Source organism: Arachis hypogaea, chromosome 7 (assembly GCF_003086295.3).
Source record: "Arachis hypogaea cultivar Tifrunner chromosome 7, arahy.Tifrunner.gnm2.J5K5, whole genome shotgun sequence".
NCBI classification, from domain to species: domain Eukaryota; kingdom Viridiplantae; phylum Streptophyta; class Magnoliopsida; order Fabales; family Fabaceae; genus Arachis; species Arachis hypogaea.
In genome coordinates, this window is record NC_092042.1 from 3,992,465 (window position 1) to 4,009,876 (window position 17,412).

Sequence of the window (17,412 nt, forward strand, 5' to 3'; positions counted from 1 at the left end):
ATTTTTTATTTATAAATTATGTGGAACAGTTACTTAATTATACTTCAATTATTATTGAATAAAAAAAATTGTTGGAGTCGTCTTTAAGTTAATAGACACCAATGTTATTGTTACAAAATTTTAAATTAATTTCTTATTATTTAAAAGCTTGTAATCGAGTTTTTATATTAAATAAAATATTATAATAGTGTCTTTGTTAACTTTTTTCTGTTGAATAAATACAACATATTCTTGAAATACTCGTTTTGTGTTTAATATAGGATTAATCATGAAATGTTTTAGAAGCGAATATACTAAAAATATTATTTTTTAAAAAAATAACAGTTAGTAAAACAACATATTTAAATTTTTTTATCAAATATATAAACTTCATTATAATTTTTAAATTATAAAAATTAATAGAATAATTAATCTCAAAAATAATAACAAAAACAAAACAAGAAAAATTAAAAAATGTATATATTGCCTTACCTTTTTTCTGATCTCTATTTGTTCTCTCCATTTTAACTTTTTTCATCTCCTTTTAAATGTTTAACGTCCAAATTAAATGGTGGTTCAAATAATATTTTTAAAAGATATAAATAAATTTCTAATTTTTTTTTTTACGAAGGCAAATAAATCTCTTATCAAATTTAAATATAAATAGATCTTTGAGCTTTGTAAACGAAAAATATATAAACTCCTTCGTACTAAATTTAAACCATTGTTAGAAGAATTTATGTATCTCTTATTTACAAAAATCAGAAACACGCTTATAACAAAAAATAATAACAACAACAAAACTTTATTCCATTAAGTAAGGGGTCGGCTACATGAATCAAATTATGTTATTGAATTTTATCATGTATTATGTTTATAGAGACAAGAGAGATCATTTACATGTAGATTTCGTTTGACCACTTCGTGATGGTTTTTTTAGGTCTTTCTCTGCCTTTTACCCCTTGTCCATCATCCATCTCATCTACCCTCCTCATTTAATGCTTTATCGGTCTTTTTCTCACATATCAAAACTACCTATGACGCAATTTTACCATCTTTTTCACAATAGATGCTATTCTAATTCTTTATATATTCGTTCCTTATTTTATTAAATCGCATATGACTACTCATCCATATCAACATCCATATCAACATCTTCATCTCTGTCACACTTAACTTATGGGACTTTTTTTTGGCCGCCCAACACTCTACCATAAAGCATAGCCGATCTGATAGAATTTACCTTTAAGTTTTAAAGGCACTTCTTTGTCACATATAAAACTAAACGCACTCCGTCATTTTGACAAACCTACTTGGATCTTATGATTTACATCATGTTCAATCTCTTTATTATCCTGTATGATGCACCCAAGATACTTAAAACTTTTAACTTTTTCGTAGGATGTTTTCTTCAATCTTTATCTCTGTATTAATTTTTTTTTTCGGCGGTCGAACTTACATTTTATATATTCCATCCTACTACACTTATATTTTAATTTAATGAGAAATTTATTATTTTTATGATAACATATCAAGGATTTATTCACCTTTTTACTCTAATATTTTTCTTATTAGATAAAAGTGAGAGTCAGACCCCATGATAATAGCAAGATTGAAGCTAAGAAGTTGTAGTTTATTACATAAAGTATAAGCGTGAAGAACTTGTCTGTATATGCATGCAAGTCTAGTGAAATTAAAGGATCATCAGCGTTTCATTAACAAAGTTAATTACGTGCAAGTCATGATTGCCAAAACGTAATTATCTCTCTCTTGAAGGCACTTCTAAACTAAAACTATATTAATACAATGTTCTTATAAGAAAGAAAAAAAAATATTACACTGCAGTTCAAGTTTATCTGTTTATGAAAACAATCTCTCCTTTGAGTCCTTTCTTTCTTATCCCTTACGGCATAATCAAACTCCGAGTTCGGTCACCTTCAACTTTTGGTCAATGGTTGTGTCACTTGTTTTTTGGCCCAAATGGTTGTGTTACTTTTTTATTTTTGGGCCCAAATAGTTGTGTCATTTGTTCATAGTTTATTATCTCCTGGATCCATTCGGGTTACATGAAAATTAAAATTTGAGACATAAAAAAAAAAAAACAAGAAAAATGCAATGAAGGTAGTCTTCAGTCTTCACACCCAAATTGAGAAAAATATATAGGCTTAGTCCATTTGTTGCTATTTTTGTCTTTTACTTGTTGGTTTAATACTCCTGATTTAATTTAGGTCTCTTCTATTGTGGTTAATATTTATTAATAACATTTAAAAATAAAGAAGTAGATTTCTTTTTATTTTATTTCTATTTTTAGATAAGTTAGACAAAAAATTTGTAAGTACCAAAAACTCCACCCTTAATTTATGATATGATTACGATAATTGATATGAGAAAAATTCTTCATTGAGAAAAGAATCTTGGCCATTAAAAAAATTTGAATAAATAGTTAAGATCAAATTTTTGTTACCTTTTTAATCATTATATTGTATTAAAAAATATAATTTGAAACTAAATTTATTCTTTCTAAACTTTTCTTCTTCTATTTCTGTCTAATTTAACATTTTTTCTAAAGTTTCAATTGTTTTAATTACTTTTATTTAATTTTGAAATTTTACAAACGTGATTGATGTTAATTTTTGAAATAATTTTTGACATTAACATTAACACTTAATAAAATACTGATATAGACAATTAAATATTACACTAGATTCTGTAATTTTTTTTTAAATAAGTAATACAACTTTATTCTTAAGCTATTTAAATATCAAAACTAAAACTGCATTATTTTTTAAATTCTAATATAATATTTAATAATCTATATTAACACTTTATTAATTTTTATGTACCAAAAATTATCTCATAAATTAATATGAATTACATTTATAAATTTTAAAAATTAAATAAAAATAATTAAAATTTTAAAAGCTAAATTAAAATTTACATATAAATTCAACTATTAAATTGAGTAATAACTCGTAATTTGACATAACTTAAAATTATTTATGATCAAGGACCATTAAAATCCAATATTCTAGTTGGTTTTGAAGGGGAGTGAATTTTTTTTGTGGAAAAAAAATTGGATGGTGTTTAATATAGGATCTTATTTTTTATTATTTTTTTATTTAATTTTGATCTTATTTATAAAATTAAAGATGAGAGATCATACTTTATTCTTTTAAATGTTAAAAAAATTAGAGAAGATTAATTTCTATTTTGAAGACAAAGCCTTGATAGTTGATATGAATATGATAGGATACAAACGTGGAAAATCTTATCATCTTTCAGAAGCATATCATGGCTTGGCCCACACCAAAAATCATCGTCTCCCTTTCCGTCTTAATATATTCATTTATAACTTCTAACTAAGTTAGGTTAATCTAGTACTTAATTTATTAATTTATTTAAATAAATATTAAAAATTTAAATTAGATATTTACTATTACGATAAATTAATTTTAATTTATCAAATTAAAAGATATCATAAAAAATAAAAAATAAAATTCATTTATAACTTTTAATTTAAAAGTACATTAATCTTAAATTACCATTTTACGTGTAAAAAAAATTAGAGAAAATAAATTTTAATAAAAAATTTTCTCCTTTTAATTTGCTTAATTGATATTTTTTCGTTCTCTAAATTTGATAATTTTACTTTAAATAAATTTGTATAATTGTTTTTTCTACAAAAATGGTCTAAATTGATTTTTTTTAATATTTACTTTTTAAATAATCTTTTAGATATTCTAACGAAAAATTAAATGAATAAATAAAACTTTTGTTATTTATAAAAATGATCTATTTTATCAAATTAAAGTTTTTTTAGAAAACTAAAATATTTGTTGGTATATTTTTATCAAAAATTAAACCTTTCAAAGATAAAATGATAGTTTATAACCATATAAGTTATAAATAAACTATGCTGAAATTATAGTCAACTTGGTCAAAATGAGGCATCACCAAACCATAACCATTTTGATTTTTGAGAACAGTCAAACCAGGTTTTTTTATTTTATTTTATTTTATTTTAAAAAAGATGCCAAAATATCAAGATAGAAAGGAAGGTTGGTGTGGAGGTTCACGTGGAATTTGACATCAAGAATATTTAAAAAGCAGTAAAAGAAAGAAAAAAGGTAGTTGCATAATTATTTATTTATTTCCTTTTTTCCTCACAACATTAATTAATTAATTACTATATTCCCTATAGGTCTCCCACTCTTAAAAAAAAATATTTATTTAAAAAAATTAGTTAAAAACTTTATTCAAAATTTCAAATGATTTAATTGTAAAAAAAAGTTCTAAAAAAAAGTAAAAATAATAATTTTAAACACTTTTTTGTTTTTTCCATAAATTCGACAAAATTAACTAATTTTCCATGGCAACATGAAATTCGTGTTTACTCTTTTTTTTTTCAAATTAAATTATTAATCTAACAATATTACAATACTATTATTATTAATTTATTATTATTATTATTTTCACACCATTGTTCCTTCTGCTACAAAGCAAGTTCCATCACTTTCTCTCTCTTTCTCTTTCACTCTCACTTTCTCTGCGAATTTGCTTCAGCTTGCGTTTTGCTTACTCTGGTTTGTGCATGCCTTCAATTTTAGTTCTTACGATTTTTTCCGTTTTAAGCAGTGTGTGCGTGTGTGTTTGAAAATCTTCGTTCTGTTCTGAAAATGAAATCATTTGTTGGTGTTTTCAGCTTGTGGAATAAGCTTTGAATTCCATTGTTTATTTGATCCTTTCGTGAATCGTGATACGTTAAATGCGCTTTATGTTTCTGAATTTGGGGGTAGAAAATAAAAAAGAAAACTTTGGGGTACTTGCTTTTTTTTTCTTTTTTATTTTTCTGCTTTCCTTTTTATGTATATTTATAATTTGTTATTATTTATTTTTTGACTTCTGTATCAATGATCTTGACTTGCCAACATTTCTCTGATTTTTTTTGGCTTACTTTTTGGTGTTTATTAATGTGTTTATGAATGTCTTGGGATTTCTGTTTATAACTGTTTGTGCCTTGAAATTTTGGAAATATGTATAATAACAATAGAAGAGTGCTAGGAGGCCAGTAGGTTTTGTGATTTATACCCATCAATTAGTCATCATTAGTATTTTTAATGGTGTAAGGTTATATCTAATGGCGTGGAATTACTCACTTTTCTTTCGTCAGTTAAGTGTTGGCCAGATTTTAATAAAAATGTTAGTCCTTAGACTTTCTCATAACGAAAAATCAGTTTCATGAAAACAAAGCTGTATTATTCAATGAGCTTGTAAATTCAAGGTTTTGCCTTGAAGTTTGACTTGGTGTGGGTGTAAGCTTTATGAATCTATATATAGCTTGAATTTAGCAATTAGATTATTAGATGATCTCCTCTTTTGTTATGGTTCAGAATTTTGCATTTGATTCCTGCACACTGGTTTCTTTATAGATGATGATAATTGGGGACATTTTCTTACTTCATGGAGTGATTTTATCCATTGAATTTGAAAAAGTAAGAAATAGAAAAAGAGAAGAATAAAAGGTAGATGAATAATATGGAAGAAGAAAAGGATTTCTTCATATGGATTAAATAAGAATTTCTCTGATGATGATTCAATGATGTTAGGCAGAATTGCTATTTCGTACATTGATGGTCTTTCCTGTTCTTAGTAGCACAGGAAGAACAATGGCAGACAAGATCACAGCTGAAAAGCTTTTTAACACCCTTGTGGAAACAATGGCAGCAGAGAAGCCAAAATCTGTATCCTTCTTTGAGGAAGAGAAATCGAGCTCTGTGAGCTCCCAGTTCAACAGACTCTTTGGACGCCAGAAACCGTTGCACAATCTTTTAGGTGGCGGAAAATGTATGCTAGTTCTAGCCTATTTGCTGCTGTAAAATATACTTCTTCATTCTAAAATATTTGTCACTTTGGGAATTCGGTACAGTAATAACTTAATGTATACAATATAAATTGTATCTTGGCACATTGGGTTATGTACAGAATTTCCAAGCCGAGGTATTCTGGGGAGGAGAGAGTATTGGCATTTCGTAGTCTTAACCTTTTTAATCTTATATTTTTCTTCAAATGATGCAGCTGCCGATGTCTTGTTATGGAGGAACAAGAAGATTTCTGCAAGTGTTTTAACTGCTGCAACAGCTATATGGGTGCTTTTCGAATGGCTTAACTATCACTTCTTAACTCTTTTATGTTTTGCTTTGGTTCTTGGAATGCTTGCACAGTTTCTTTGGACAAATGCTTCTGGTTTGATGAGCAGGTTATTCGAGCATGCTTTCATCTCTTCATTTGCTGCACAGTTTTGTAATTAATTTATTATGCAACTTTAAAGCTTAAGGTAAGTATGCTTTGTTCTCTGTTGCTACAGGAAGCCGGCTAAAGTTCCTCGTTTTGTTCTCCCGGAAGATGTCTTCGTGAATATTGCAACTGCCATTGGTGTTGAGGTTAACCGTGGTTTGAGGGTTCTTCAAGATGTTGCATGTGGAGGAAACCTAAAGCAGTTTCTTCTGGTAGGGGGTGCTTGCTTTCATTTTGTTATTTATAATCGACAATCGTGATTAAAAAAGATTTATTGTGATTAAAATCAACATATTATTGCCAGGTTGTATTCAGCTTGTGGGCTGGTGCTGTGATTGGAAGCTGGTGCAACTTTTTGACTGTCATATATGTCGGTGAGACCTGCTTTCCTTCATCTGCTTATCATTCGATGGCTCTTCTAATCAAATGCACTCACCAATCATCATTATGTTTTTCTTAAACTATTGATGGAAAAATGTATTTACTTTAAAGAATTCCCATTGAATGTTTTAAGCTAAAAGCACAAATAGTTGTTAGCATTTCTTGGATGGTAAAGCCAATTTATGCCTGTATGCTGAATACTATACTGACGATTAAAGCGACTGTAAACGGCATGGCATGGAATTTATGTTCTCTGCTGCTGTAAACTATTCCAAAACATTCTTAAACATTTGGTTGATTGTCTGTTGAGATGCTTGTTTGTGGAAATACTTCAACATAATGCAAGCACATAATCATGTATTTGGTTACTTACACTTTCGGATATACCAAGAGACAAACGCAATCATACTCTGAAATTATTGATTTTTTCATTAACGATTCAGTTGCTTCAAGCCTAATCCCATTTTGGTACACCATGTTAACTGTTTTTAGATATTGTTCCATCAGGAACAGAGTTTTCTTGATATTTTTCATGTTATATTTATACATACTTCATTGCTAAAACTTGTGTTATATTATTCCCAAAGGTTTTGTTGCTGCACATACACTCCCAGTTCTGTATGAAAGATATGAAGATCAAGTTGACAACTTTGTGTATAAGGTCCTTGGTGAGATGAGAAATCACTATAGTAAGCTTGATGCTGGTTTACTTAGCAAGATCCCAAAGGGAAAGCTCAAAGGAAAGAAGTTTGAATGATTACATTCATTCTTATTCTTATATGTAAAATGGTTTGGACCAAAAAAATTTATGCTTTAAGCTTTAGGCAGCGATTGATCTTCTTCCTGTGTAAATTCAAGTACATAAAAAAAAGAAGATAAGTCTCTGTTCTCTTAACTGTTTCCCATGGAATATATTTGGTAACAATTTATTATTTTCCCAAATTTAATCTGATATTTTTTGTTGTTTTTAACTTGTTTCATTTACATATGCTATAAACAAAATGAATTTTAATAAAGTAATATTATTAATTTATAGCTCTGCGTTCCTATATTGGGCCTACCTGGATTGGGCTCTAAGCTGGAGTGGACTGGTTTAGTCTGGGTTGCCAAACAAATTGGTTAAACTTAGTTTAATGACCAAAGAAAAAAGATTAAACTTAGTTTCGACCATAGCCCATAAACGCACATTAAACATGTCTTGGGAAAAGTGTTACATGACCCACAAAATGTTAATTATCTGGAGTAATAATTTTGTAAGTATAACTTTTATAAAAATAACGTGTGCATATAAACAATTAGACATCAAATTTGTTAATATGTATTTGTGTAATGTGTATAAATATATATTTTTTAATATATATTTTATGAGTAATTAATTTAGTGATTATTTTTTTGTGTATAAATAATATAATTAAAATTTTTATAACATATATTATTTTGATATCAATAATCGGCGATGAATATGTGTTTTATATTTTATTAACTAAAAAATAATTTAAATAAAAAATTAATCAACAACAATTCCTTTTTAATTTGAGTGTTAGAAGTATATGGTATACTAAGTATTTTGGAATGAAATCAATACATCAAGTTAAGTTGGTAGGTGGAATAAACCCTAACAGCAATACCCTATTAAATATGATGTCATAATGAATTTCATTCTAATCTTTTTATGAAATAACTTTTTCGGAATAAATAAATAACAAATCATGCATTTAGGTCCACAAAAAACAAAAGATATGATTAAGTGTTACTAAGGTGAAACTTGAGCTATACAATAGAATATTTGCAATCATGTCTCCCTTTATTAGAGCCACATATCCCTTTAATTGAAAAGTCATCGTCCAATGAACAAGCACAAACTAGATACAAAGGCTACACATTCATCAAAGATAATCAATACATTTACTAAGAAATGGCCTTAATAAACTTCACAAAAAATTCAATTCCATTTGTATTGGTGAAATGAAAGTCATTTTAATAAATTATTTATAAATATTCAATGGGTCTAACTACTTCTATAAACATGTTCATATATTTAAATATGAGCTCTCAACAAACTCTTAAATAATAAAAAACAATCTCCTATTATGATAAGTGGATAAGTACTTAAAATAATTCATTCTTATTACTAATATATATACCTACTACCTTAAGTATTTCTTAACTCTAATCTACCTAAAATCTATTTAAGACCCTTATTAACTTAAATATCAGATAACTTAAGTTTCAGAGTTTCTTATAAGTACCATCTCAAATCTTTCATTTAAATACGTTTAGACTTCAAGTTCAGGTCTAACTCATCCTAATTTTAAGTAAGTCTCAGAACAAATTCTTAAAAAATTTTAGTCTAACACTTTAATTTCCAAACTTTTTATTTCATTAGACAAATTCATTCTTACATCAAATTGTTTGTCCACGTAAAAGAATTTGATCGGAGAGTTTCAAAAACTCTTAAAAATAGTTATGTCTTTATTAAATAACAATAAATACTAATTTGTTTAACCTTTTACTAAAATTTAATATAAAAATTGATTATTTAATAAAATAAAAAAATTAAGACTGGTTTAAAAATTTCACCAAACTTGGTGTGGGGTATTCCTAAAAAACCCTAATCTATGTACCCTTTTCTTCTTTTCTGTAGTCATGGTCACATTTGGCCAAAAGCCTTCATGTAAGGATCTTTTAACCTTTGGTGTGTTCAATATACAATTAGTACATACATTAATATTGATTCATTCATGTCAAAATTGTTTGGTATATGCATGGCATCCATGTGTAAGCATGTGAAAGGAACATCAAGGCGTGTGTTCAACCCTAAACAACACATGTTGAATGCATTTTTGCCTCAACAAGCCATGAGCTATGCTCAATTCTTGGGCCCTCACTGCCCATTAGGGCAAAATGTATGGATACAATCCTCACCATGTCATCCTCCATTGCCTCCTAAAGAATGCTACCATTTGACAACAAAACAATACTCATTAAAGTGCCTCTATGCTAGTTTGTAAAGTTGCTACAAAAAAAGGCAAAACTTATCTTTCAGAAAATCTAGAATATATTAAAAGGAGCTTGCTAGATTTAAAAAAATAGTCATTTTAAGTATACATTAAAATTAGTCAACAAAATCAATCACTAATATAAAATATATATTAAAAATAAGTTATATATATATAATGTGTACATAATATTTAAAAAAAAAAAGAAAAATCATCATAATGTGGGAGGAATGTTTTAACAAACTATTGATGATGGTAATTAGATACAAGAATAAAGTAATATTTGGATTGGTCAAGTGGTCAGCTCACTCGTCCGTTTAAATAAGTGTCGGAAATTCGAACTCCACTTTGTGTATGCAGCAACTCATTAGCCAACGCCAAACCTTTAAATAGAGTTCAGATTTGTGACGATTAGTCTTCAACCTGTCGAATTGGGAGATACCATTTGGATAAACAAAAAAAAATAATACTATCAAGGCATATAGGAATTGTTTTAACCCGCCGCTAGCTATGTTACATTTTCTTTTAATTTATTTTACATTCATTTAAAATATAAGTCTCACTAGAGAATCAATCTTCCATTAACCAACATTATCAATGTCAACTAATTTTTATCAAAATTATTTTTTTATTATTATATATTCACAATATTTTTTTATTTTTTAAATTTTAAATTCTAAATTCTAATTCAATTTTTTTTACTCTTATATTCACAATCTTTCCTTTTATTTTTAAATCTTAAATTTTAAATTTTAAATTCTATCTCTTCTAAAAAAAGTTAAAATATATATATATATATATATATATATATATATATATATATATATATATATATATATATATATATCAGCCTAGTCTAATAATAGATAAAGAAATGAAGAATCTAAGCTATGGAGATGAAAAAAGCATAATATATTATTAAAAAAATTAAGTGGGCCCAGATAGATATTACGAAAATATTTTAATTTTTTTAAAAATATTTTTCAACATTATAAAATGGTGTCTTTGAAGACTTCATGATCTCATCAAGAGACTTGAGTCAACTTATTAAGTATAGTTTATTACAACAATGGTGGTCAGTTTCTCCATGCTTGAAGAAGTGAACAATTACCATCAGTCTGAAACAACTCATCAATGGCGAAGCTTCTTTCACAACAATAATGGCGGTGACGACGACGACGACGACGACGACAATGGGGTCGATATAGCACCAGCAGCATAGTTTCTTTTTGGAAACCATACACATCAAAGATTATTATTCAGTAAGACTATAGAGAGAGTAGTGCATTCTGAATGCATATGCTTATTATATATATATAGATATATAGAATAATAAGATTTAGGGTTCCATATAATAATCTTGCTTAGCTTCCATCATTTGACTGAAAAAATGAAATGTAGTCAAATAATTAATATAGTATAGTGTATCTTTTACTCATATATATGTATCAAGTTTTATATTAATAATTAGTATTATTATTAAGTAGGGTTTAATTCTTCTCTCTTTTTCTCCCTCTTTGACTCATAATATCTAATTTTTCTTTGGCCATTGACTCGGTATACTATATCTGAGAATGTGAATAATGTCATATATAAACAGCTATATATATATATATATATATATATATATATATATATATATATATATATATATATATATATATATATATATATAACAAACATAATCAGATGCAAACACCAAATATTTTATGTACTCCTTTAATTTATTTAATTCTAATATAATATATACAAATGTTTCTTATGCTGGGTGCAAATAAAGAACGAAATTCTTAAATAAATAAATGTCATGAGAATTGCTTTGCTATCTGGTTTCCGCCGAAAGATATCTTTTGGGAGAGAGAGGTTGGTGTAGTTTTATTTGTTTTTATTTAATTTATTTTTTAACTAATTTTTTTTGTTAATATCAGTCTTTTTTTAATATTTTATTTATCTTAAATTTTGATTTTAAATTATAAATTTTTAATCTCTAAATCTTAAATTATATACTTAAATTTTAAAATTGGCTAATATTAATTAATTAAAAATTAATTATTTTTATTTTTTAATTTATATGTACATTGAAGTATCACATATTTTCACAAAAAATGATGTGTTATTATTAATAAAAAAGTATTAAAAATTATTAAAATTTATTATTTTTATCTATTAATTAACTGTTAATATTTAACTGTGTAAATTAAAATATATTATTATTTAAATTAAAAAATTAGATTAATAATTAAAAATAATAAATAAAAATAATAAATTCTAATATCTCTATGAAATTTCTCTTGCTAATTTGGTGTATGAGCCAAAACGATGAGAAGAGGGGCCAGGTGATATGCAACTGACTTTAATTTAATTCTTTGTACTTTGCATGGCAATGAAGTCATCATAAAATAAACAAATATTTTCTGTATTAAAAGGTTAATCTATATTATTATATATAATACTATTGTAAAGATATAACGTTCATATTTCTTAAGTGGTTAAGATGACTCGGTTATATAACCGTTTCTGTTATGACAGTTATAAGTAGTTGTGGTGTATACATATACTTGTTGTATATATCAACTACTTCTGCATATCAATTTCTTCTTCTAGTATAATAGTTAATTTTAGTGTATAAATAATATTTTTATTTTTCTATTAATAAGTTTTTCATATATATATATATATATGTATATAGTCACCATACATGTATTTATATTATGTATAAATACATATTGTGTTTAACTAGCTTTGATTAAATTTTTTCCACTTTGGAATGATCAAGCAGTAGTGTAGGAAAGTCTTTTATATATATAATCATTTTCATATTTCTCTCATCAATGCAGTATTGGATTGGACATATATATTGAGTGATAAATTGGTTTTTCCTATGCTTCATTAATTAGCTTATTTACCTTATTAATTAGTTATCACCTTGAATTCTACGAACAAATTACTATTACTATTTTATGTCTAAATCTAACTTGTGATGTTTCAATATACTACTTCAAATATAAGTGCCTTCCTCTTCAAAAAAATAACTACTCACTAACTAAAGTTATATTAGGTGCCTTCAACATACATGTCCTGAATACGATATACACAGTGTAGATTAGATATCAAATGGAATAATTATTACCTCAATTTTGCTTAAGTATGTGTATCAAATAGTGTTGTTATCCGACACTTCTCTTATTTTCTGACTAACCATTTTTTGAACCAAATACATAATTGTTATTCTGTTTATTATTATTTGAGACATCGATTATATCCAAAATAATTATTTGAAATATTACAGCATGCATGTGTTGCTGGGATTAATATAAATGTGGATTATTATATATATGTTTTCATTATGATATGAATTTAGCACGTTCTTCTTCGATGTGAGCAACATATTTTTCAAGCATTTTTTTATATAAATGGGCCTCGGCCCAATCATAAGAAAAGATTAATATGTGCAATGGATTGTTGGGCTTCTTGTTTTGTTTGGTGAAGCCCATTATGAAATATAATATATCAGTAGCGGGTAACCATGAGTCTGACCCAAAATAAAAAAGAAGAAAATAGAGGATAAGGAAAATAAAAGCCAAAGACCAAAAACAAAAAGGAAAATAAAGGCAGTGCTAATCCTAACCAAGAGAAAAAAACAAAAGCAGTGCTATTAGCCCTAAAATGGTGTATATGAACAAAAAATGGTATAAGGACCTTTTTTTCCTTAATAATAAAATAAAACAAAATGAAACTAAATTAGATTGCCCGAGTATTTAGTTCTCTTATCCGCTTAAGCAAATGTGAGGAGTTTAAATCCCGCATTGTATATGTAGAAATTCATTGACAACAAACCCTTAAATAAAACTTCGATCGGCGACGAATTAGTCGTTGCTAACCATCGCTCAGGGTGGATGGCCATCTTCAAATGAAGCAAAAGATGTTTTTATTTTTTGAGTTGTCTATTTATAATGAGTAATTCAAATTTGATTAAACAGATTAATAATGTCAATAAATCAATATAAAATCTTAAATTAGGATAATTTCATAAATATTTTAAATAACTTTATCAAATGAAACTCTCATAAGTCATAAAGTGCTCATCAAACACTTTGCCACTATTATTTTTGTACATTTTTTTTGGGGGTATTATTTGTACATTTAACTGTGTATGTAAAGACTGAAGACTTTTCAATTCAAATGGTATGTACTATGTTCAGTCTGAATAGGGATCATACAATACCTCGACATGGCAATTATGTTATGTCTCAGACATAAATTGGTGAAATAATTGTGAACGAGTGCAGGTGAAAGAAGACAATGATATATAGCTAGGACACATATTTATTATAAGTCCTATGCTCCTATTTTTTTGGTTCAATGTGTCAGAAGAAGTTCAAATGTGAGTAATTTAATATGCTGTTAACTAAGATTGTATTTGGAGGAATTTAAGTTTAACATAACAACTTGCTTGTGCCACAATTAATTTGAGAATTTAATTTTGATGTATTGTCAATAAAAAGTAATTTTATAATACTTTTAATGACGTAATATCACATCAGTAAAAATAACTATTTTTTATATTAATCGCTTGAATGATCAAAAGAACGGATGTAAGGCTGTGTTTGTTTATAGAAACAGGACACTGAGACAGGGATACAGATACACAAAATCGTGTTTGACAGAAGAGACATGGACAGAGACAATGTGTCCAAACACTATCAAAGAACACAATTTATTTTTTATTTTTTCTTCCATGACTCTTGTTAATTTTTTATAATGATATTTTTATTATTATATTTTTCATCTCAATTTTTTGAATAAAAAAATGAGAATAAATTGGATTTTTATAATTTGTTCTAGTTTATTACTAAACAAAATACAAAAACATAAAATTTTGTGTCTCTGTCCATCAATGTTTTGTCCTATCCTGTTATCAATATCTTATCCTGTCTTGTTCTAAAAAATAAATGCAACCTAATTGTATAATTGTATAAAATTATACTATCAATATATCAAAATTAAACTCTTAATTTTGATTCGAAAATTTGTTATTATTTCTGTCAATAAGTTTGTCAACATTAGTTAACAATTAATTAAGGAGCGCATAAAAATAAAATATTATTTTTCAACTAACAAATTAAATTTTGTCCCTTAATGCTTAACAAATGATTAGTTTTTGTCCCATCAATCTTAATGATTTGTGAATGGTGAATGAAGGCAAGCAAATGAAGGGAGTGAATTGGTGATTTTGAAAAGATGCTAACATTGAATGTCAGCATTAAATTTTCAACTGACATTCAAAGTTTCAAACATAATAATTAAGACTTGGACGGTGTATATTACAGCAGAGCTTCTAATCCATTGGTGGGGTATTTTGGATAATGTTATGAGCTATGACACCAATTTTAGGACATTATATATAAATGACCTTAGCTAATAGCTAAGGTTTTTTTTTTTTTTTTCCGAGTATTATCCATTATTCCAAGGACGATGAAATTTGGGAACTTGTTAAATCATGTAGCAATAAGTTCATGTTGAAAAAGGTATCTACAAGGAGAATTCAATGCTTTAAGATCAGAAAGATTCGTGTGTGGGGATGGTAAAAATATTCACACTCGCGAATATATTTGTGGCCAAAATATTAGTGGGGATTCATAAAATTTCTATGGAAATAGAGACTCACTCCCGTGAATAAATGGATAAGTTTCATAAAATTTTTGTAAAAGAAAATTATTTAAATGTCTATATATATAAGTTATGTAAATAATTATAATTTATTTTATTTTAATTTATATATTAAAAATTTTATGTATGTATTATTATGTTAAATTTGTATTTAAATTAAGTTTGATTTGATATATTTAATTAAATTGTATTAAATTTTATTATAGTTGTGTTAATTTTGTTTTAAAAAAGTTTAAAACTTAATATACATAGATTAATAGAATATTTTTCTTAAGATTGAAGATATCCACACTTAAAGAATAAATATTTGAATCCCTAAACCTCCTCTTATTTTTAAAATATTCTCTTAATTTAAATATTTTTGTCTTGACAACGATCTAATTATAAAATTTAAAATAATATAAGGATCAAATTAAAAACTTTTAAACTATAAAAACTTAATTATAAATTTAACAAAATTATAAAGACTGATAAAATAATTTAACAAAAGAATATTTCAAATATAAAAGAATTGGGTTCTTAATTTAAAAAACAAATAATAAAAATATTCTATGTACACTAAAATTAAATTTAGTCATAAATTAATTATTATATATTTATATATATTAATTCATATTTTTCAACTAAATAATCAATCACCAAAAAAATTAAAATCTATCATAATAGAATAATCAAATTCAATAGACAACTAATTATATACTTTTTTACATTGAGATTTTTTTCGATGAATAATAATTAGGACTTTTTTTAAATAAATAATATAAATATTATAATTACTGATATGTGTATTTTGTAAATTGTTTATATTTTTTCATATTTAGCTTTATATCGTTTACATAAGTATGCCTATATCTCGTTTACACTCTAAACGAAATAAGGCACGCACACTTCTCCACGTATGCACATTTATAAACGCGTTATGATATGTGCTTATCTTGTTTACATTGTAAATAATATAAGAGTAAATCTAGGTCGTTGACACAGTAAATGAGATATAATAAAACAACCATCAAGCATCTATAAAGGAGTAGCAAACCATTGGTACTCTTCACCAAACTATCAATTCTTCCTTCTCTTTCCTATTTTTTCATAGAGCTTTGGAAAAAATGTCTAGTGGTAGTGATTTTTTTTTTGTGATGGTTTATCCTAACTGTCAGATAAAAAATAGTGACATTGGGGTGATATTTGAGTATGAGAGTTTGGCATTGTTCTGAAGTCGAAGAGCAAATTCGTTGTCGGAGCTGAAGAGTATGATATTGACGCACGTCGGTGGTGCGGAGACAAAAGAAGTTAGTCGAGTTGGGTATAGGATGCTAGCACCGATGGGAAATGAGATGTTTTGATTTCATGTGTTTTGACTCGATGGCGATGAGCATGTGCGCCTTATGTTTGATGTGCACGAAAAAATTATAGTGGAACAAGTGATGAAGCTTTTAGCGGAGGTTCGTGACATTGGTGGGGCGGTAGTGGTACCTCGAACTTTATATCGGATGACCCTCCTCTCGCACCACGTCCGTTGCACTGTGCGAGTCCAGTGCAGGACATGGACGTTGAGGGTGAGAAATCGGACGATGAGTACGTTGCTGATAGTGACGGAAGTGGTTCATCTGAGTATGATGACGAAAATGAATTCATACCAGAGACTCCCATTAGGGGATCACATCGATACCTTTTACTTGCTCCCAAACCAATTCCAAAGTTATCATTCGGTAAAGCGTAGAGTATCGAGTAGTTGGTCAGAGGGCTCAGCCTGAAAGTGTGGTGTGGGTGACGGATACTGTGGCAAAAGAAGGCAACCATTGGGAGGTCATCATCAATCGGCTTTAGTTAGTGGAAGGCGGTATGGCATACTGAAGTCCAAGCCGGTAACCTGAACCGTGGGAAGAGCCTGCACTAGGAGACATCTGAGGCACCCAGACCGATGTCGTAGTAGGTGGGGTAGAGAAAGAGACTCCATATGTGGCACCATGCTCTCTTTCCATACAGAACTGTTATGCAATCCGGAACATAGTCTGCTGGTCAGCGCTCCTAGGAGCTCCTCCACATACTCCCATGTTGGCCGCTGGTGCCAAGTCTGGAAGTCACGCAA

At 27.5% G+C, this 17,412-nt stretch overlaps 1 protein-coding gene across 3 annotated transcripts; it reads left to right on the forward strand.

The window, feature by feature from the left end:
- Positions 1–4,350: 4,350 nt before the first annotated feature.
- Positions 4,351–7,596, forward strand: LOC112702077 (reticulon-like protein B8). Of its 3 annotated transcripts, none has more exons than XM_025752966.3 (6): positions 4,351–4,562; positions 5,633–5,823; positions 6,055–6,235; positions 6,344–6,485; positions 6,578–6,647; positions 7,242–7,596. In XM_025752966.3, exons 2-6 carry the CDS (start codon positions 5,646–5,648, stop codon positions 7,409–7,411), a joined length of 741 nt encoding a protein of 246 aa, XP_025608751.1. In that variant the 5' UTR covers positions 4,351–4,562; positions 5,633–5,645; the 3' UTR covers positions 7,412–7,596. The 3 variants fall into 3 exon arrangements, with proteins under 3 accessions (XP_025608751.1, XP_025608752.1, XP_025608750.1); XM_025752967.3 differs by having other exon boundaries at positions 4,367–4,562; positions 5,638–5,823; XM_025752965.2 differs by having other exon boundaries at positions 4,434–4,562; positions 5,630–5,823.
- The last annotated feature ends 9,816 nt before the right edge of the window (positions 7,597–17,412 follow it).